The sequence below is a fragment of the Photinus pyralis genome, unplaced genomic scaffold, assembly GCF_008802855.1.
Source record: "Photinus pyralis isolate 1611_PpyrPB1 unplaced genomic scaffold, Ppyr1.3 Ppyr1.4_LG7, whole genome shotgun sequence".
Classification (NCBI taxonomy): Eukaryota; Metazoa; Arthropoda; class Insecta; order Coleoptera; family Lampyridae; genus Photinus; species Photinus pyralis.
Window position 1 is genome coordinate 17,679,474 of NW_022170738.1, and position 4,813 is coordinate 17,684,286.

A 4,813-nucleotide genomic window follows, 5' to 3' on the forward strand; every position below is an offset into this window, starting at 1 on the left:
CGCTTGAGCACTTAATTTCGGTAAAAGGACAGTAAATCGCTGCGCATCAGCGAGGTTTCATCAACTAACAGGTGTGATTTGAAATGGCAGACTTAAAGCCAGTCGCTACTCCAGTGGGTGTAGGTACGAAGCTTTTAAAGAGGGGAGCCCTGTAGACTTCAAATTCCCGTACCATGAACTCTTGGGAATAAGATGAAAGGTTCCTTCAGAAAATCGATTTGACATGTCCGTGCTAGAATTATACCTGAAATACAAACTAATGGTATTTTTTCACGATTAACACTTACCGTACTTAGTACCACGTAGTGTGTAGGTCATATTTGAGCTTGTACAGGTACTTTGAACAAATACAAGTGCTTGTAAAGGGTCCAGTAAGGAGTAGCCTGCTTTAGAGGTTATGACAACAAATCGATATATTTCGTTTAGCAACTTACCTGAATAATAATTTCTGGTCATTCCGTACGGAGTAACACAAATTGTCGCAATTTCGCTCTGTTAAGACAGGTAAATTGGAATATTACACCCAAAACACATATAAAATACACCCAAAATCTGTCAAGTTGAATTAGGAATCGGCCTACCATGCAGTGTTGTCATAATTCTCAGCAGTCAGCACGGCTGTAATTATAAGACGGTTGTGCTTTACCGGTCGCACCGTCACATTTTTAAATGTCTATAATTACTCCTGTCAACACTGACATATTCACATTAATCAAAAGTTCTATACAGGAAATAAACAACTCAATTCCTCAAAACCTTCCCCATGGATATTTAATTTAATTAAATAATATAATAATAAAATAATTAAATATCCATGGGGAAGGTTTTGAGGAATTGAGTTGTTTATTTCCTGTATGGTTCATCACTCCATTTAGAGTATGGATCAACCACGAGTTTTTTCTGACCAGAAGTTCTATATAAAAATTGAAATTTTATATTAAAATACAATTTCGGGTAAAATTTTAATACAAAACTCGTTAGTAAAATGACATTACCTGACTCGGAAATTAAAGTACTCGGGGCCACGCACTTCAACATTTCCTCGCCAGTAATGTATCATTTTCCGGATTATTATGTAAATGTCTATTTAATACTGCTGCATTGTCTGTTGTTGGCTGATAATTTGTTAAAAGCAATGAAATAATCAATCAATGACCTTGACCTTGAACTTTTGAAAAATTACCCCCCCCCCCAACCCCTACTTAGCGCCCCGTAAACACCGCTTTTTTAATTCGCCCTGGCTATAACAATCAAAGCCCTGATAGCAACAAACCTCTGGCTACGGCCCTGTATGGTGCTATCAAATTCAATGACAAAACCAAAGGGTCGAAATGAAAGCATTAAGATAGACAGTATGCAATTACTTTATTTAAACATACATAACTGGTTGGAGTATAACACACATTTACTTCTAATAATTCAGAACTAGACTCAGAAACAACCATTCGTAGTGAACCTTTAAAGTAGGTAACTTTTTAATAATTTACATTTTGTGGGGATTGCGGAAATGTTTTCCTGCATACTTAGCTGCCGAACCCAATTCCTCTTCAATGCGCAAAATTTGGTTGTACTTTGCCAACCTTTCTGAACGGCATGGAGCACCAGTCTTTATTTGACCTGTAGACAGTCCCACTACAAGATCCGCAATAAACGTATCTTCAGTTTCTCCAGATCTATGAGAGACCATGGTACCCCATCCGTTCTTTCTAGCTAGCAAGTGAGCGTCGATAGATTCGCTCACTGTTCCAATTTGGTTGACCTACAAAGTTTCAATTATTAGCAGTTGTGTAAATCGAACGAGTTTACCTTTAGAAGTAAACAGTTGCATGCTTTCTTTTCGACAGCCGTTGCAATTCTCTTAGGATTAGTAACAGTAAGATCATCCCCAACGATCTGAATGGAAGTGTTGCCTGTCATAGCGGTCCACGCACTCCAATCATCTTGATCGAAGGGATCCTCAATTGATACAATTGGGAAGTTCTTAATGAAGTCTTGATACATCGCTTCAAGTTTATCCGCAGCCAACCACAAGGATTTGTCTGATTGGGGATTTTTGAAATCGAGATCGTATTTACCTGTGAAAAGAAATGTTGACAACTGTAAAGGATAACTACAGTCAACGTACCATCCTTGAAAAATTCGGACGCCGCCACATCCATTCCAATTTCAATGCGACCTGTGTAGCCTGCTTTGGCAATTGCGTCAGAAATAAGGTTTAAAGCTTCCTTGTTGCTTTGAATGTTTGGAGCGAAACCACCTTCATCTCCTACAGCAGTGGCGTCCAAACCGAATTTGCTCTTAATAACCGACTTCAAGTGGTGGTACACTTCTGAACCCATCTTCATTGCTTCAGAGAAGGTTTGTGCACCGGTTGGCAAAATCATGAACTCCTAAAAAAAAGTATGCGATTATACACAGAACCTCTCAATCCCAAAAATTCGAATTTTGGAAAATTTAAATGTCTAACATTTTCTATGATCATCATTTAAACTAATCTAAAACTAGAACTCATTTCTTGGGCTATGACTATTTTAACTAAATAAATGCAACTAATATTTAACTCGATTAGGTGGGATGCTTGTAAAATTTTTGAAAATTTAAATTTTGAGTTATTTTTTGTGTTTTTTAAGGATTAATAAACCAATACCAAAAGTCATCTTATACTGTAGAAGTCGAGGTAGAAGTATTTGGATACAAATGGAACTGGCCCTTAAAAATGTAATTTTGTATGAAAACTAAAAATGTTCTTAAAATTGTGTAGAGTGGGTGCTTGTAGACGGTGCTCCGAAAGAGTTTGTCAACATTTCAATTTTGGTTTTTTCTATAATCACAATTTTTTAGGGTAAATTTGCAGAACTATTTGCAAATTCTATCTTCCAAACTACTATGATTGCAAATGGTACTAACAACAAACATTGAAATTTTTTAAAAATGAGTGGACGTGGAATTATTAAGAAATATATTTTCAATAATAATGTGCCAACCGTACAGAGACAAAAAATGTGTGCAGTTCATAAATATTTGACCGATTATAACAAATACAAATTTGAAATTTCCCAATAATAACAACTTGTGAAAATTAGTCTTTTCTTAGCTATAAGGTGACACATCATTTGCCTATAAAGTCAGTTTATATTCTCTTTTGTTATTATAGCTATTAATTTGTAGTATTGATAAACACTTAAATGTTGTTAAAGTAACAGTCTTAGTATCTTAGTAGATAAAATGTAATCGTCATTGCGCTAACCCCTTTAAAGGTGATGGTTTTGTAAAAGTTGTAAAAGTGCAAAAGTTCAAAATCATCCAAATTACACCATAAGATAAATGGGTTGGTATTGTTGGTTGAATAGGCACATAGCAACCAATGAGAGGTAATACTTATTCCAATATCAAGTCACACATGATTCAATGCATCATAATTATAGTGACAAATGACTCTAGGTACAATTTCATGGATTGCTGTTACAATTATAAATGCATTTCTGTCCTGGGCATCATGTCTTAAGATATAGTCCTCCACTAAAGCATCCACAGACCACCAGGGGATATTTTACATTTATAATGTTCTATATGAACCAATGAGATAAGAAAAAAAAAACAGAAATGAAAGCTAAACCAGTGGTTCTTCTTTCATTACATCGATTAACTTACCTGCATTGCCAACTTGTTACCAGCATGGGAACCGCCATTAATAACATTAAAGGCAGGTACAGGAAGAATGATATTACTGTTGCCGGCGAGATCAGCCAAATGTTTGTACAAAGGAATGCCACGTTTAGCGGCACCCGCTTTCGCGACTGCCAAAGATACGCCCAAAATCGCATTAGCACCGAACTTTGACTTGTTTTCGGTGCCATCGAGCTTCAGCATAAAGTCATCGATCTCTCTCTGTTGCGTAACTTCGAATGATTCCTTTAAAAGAGCAGGTCCAATGCTATCATTGACGTGACCGACTGCCTTTAGTACACCTTTGCCGTGGTACTTTTGTTTGTCATTGTCTCTAAGTTCCAATGCCTCATGTACGCCGGTACTGGCACCTGATGGGACTGCGGCACGGAAGAGTCCCAGATCGGTTACCAAGTCGACTTCAACGGTGGGGTTGCCTCGTGAGTCGAAAATTTGACGGGCGAACACACTTTTGATGGGCATTTTGCAGTAAGTAGTGAAGTACTTCAACCTACAAAATGGACAGAGATGTCACGGAATTCTTTTCATTTGCGAAGAATTAGTACAGGAAAATACAACAGCAAACAATTGGAGTATAGAGTAGTTACTTACAAAATTGTTAAATAATTAAGATGTAATAATACTGACTGACCTACTACAAACCGGCAACGATTTTTACTGGCAGTCGGTAGCGAATTGCCGACCAAATTGACCTTTATAGCATTCAAAGGGCAATTGAAGGGTATGTGCGTGTTTGTAAATCACAGATAGATGGCGATGGTAGTATCCGAAACCGCCCTGACCAGGCAACAAGGGCGATTGAGAATAAAACCCAGTGGCGTAACAAAGAAAGGGGCGGAGGGTGGTGATCAGCGCGGAAAGCGATTTTTTTCGGTTGAATTTCGCTATTCAACGTTAGTGTGGTCATAAATGAGTAACATTAAAATGAGCTAACGGAGGTAGGTGCAATTAATAAGGTATTGTTCACAACGCTCCAGAAGTTCCAATATTCTACGTAGGCTCTAATTCTACTTAATTTACTTTACTTATCTCGGAGCAAAATCTTATGACGAATAGTTATAGATCATCCGAAACTCTATCCAGAACTCCCATCCCATTCAGCGGATTTGATGCTGCTGTGCGTGCC

At 37.5% G+C, this 4,813-nt stretch overlaps 1 protein-coding gene across 2 annotated transcripts; it reads right to left on the minus strand.

The window, feature by feature from the left end:
• Positions 1–1,346: 1,346 nt before the first annotated feature.
• LOC116177464 (enolase) lies at positions 1,347–4,440 on the minus strand. 2 transcript variants are annotated; one of them, XM_031496449.1, is made up of 5 exons: positions 4,319–4,440; positions 3,652–4,177; positions 2,126–2,390; positions 1,807–2,075; positions 1,347–1,759 (listed from the first exon to the last, which is right to left on the minus strand). In XM_031496449.1, exons 2-5 carry the CDS (start codon positions 4,147–4,149, stop codon positions 1,484–1,486), a joined length of 1,308 nt encoding a protein of 435 aa, XP_031352309.1. In that variant the 5' UTR covers positions 4,150–4,177; positions 4,319–4,440; the 3' UTR covers positions 1,347–1,483. The 2 variants fall into 2 exon arrangements, with proteins under 2 accessions (XP_031352309.1, XP_031352308.1); XM_031496448.1 differs by having other exon boundaries at positions 4,279–4,425.
• Positions 4,441–4,813: the final 373 nt, after the last annotated feature.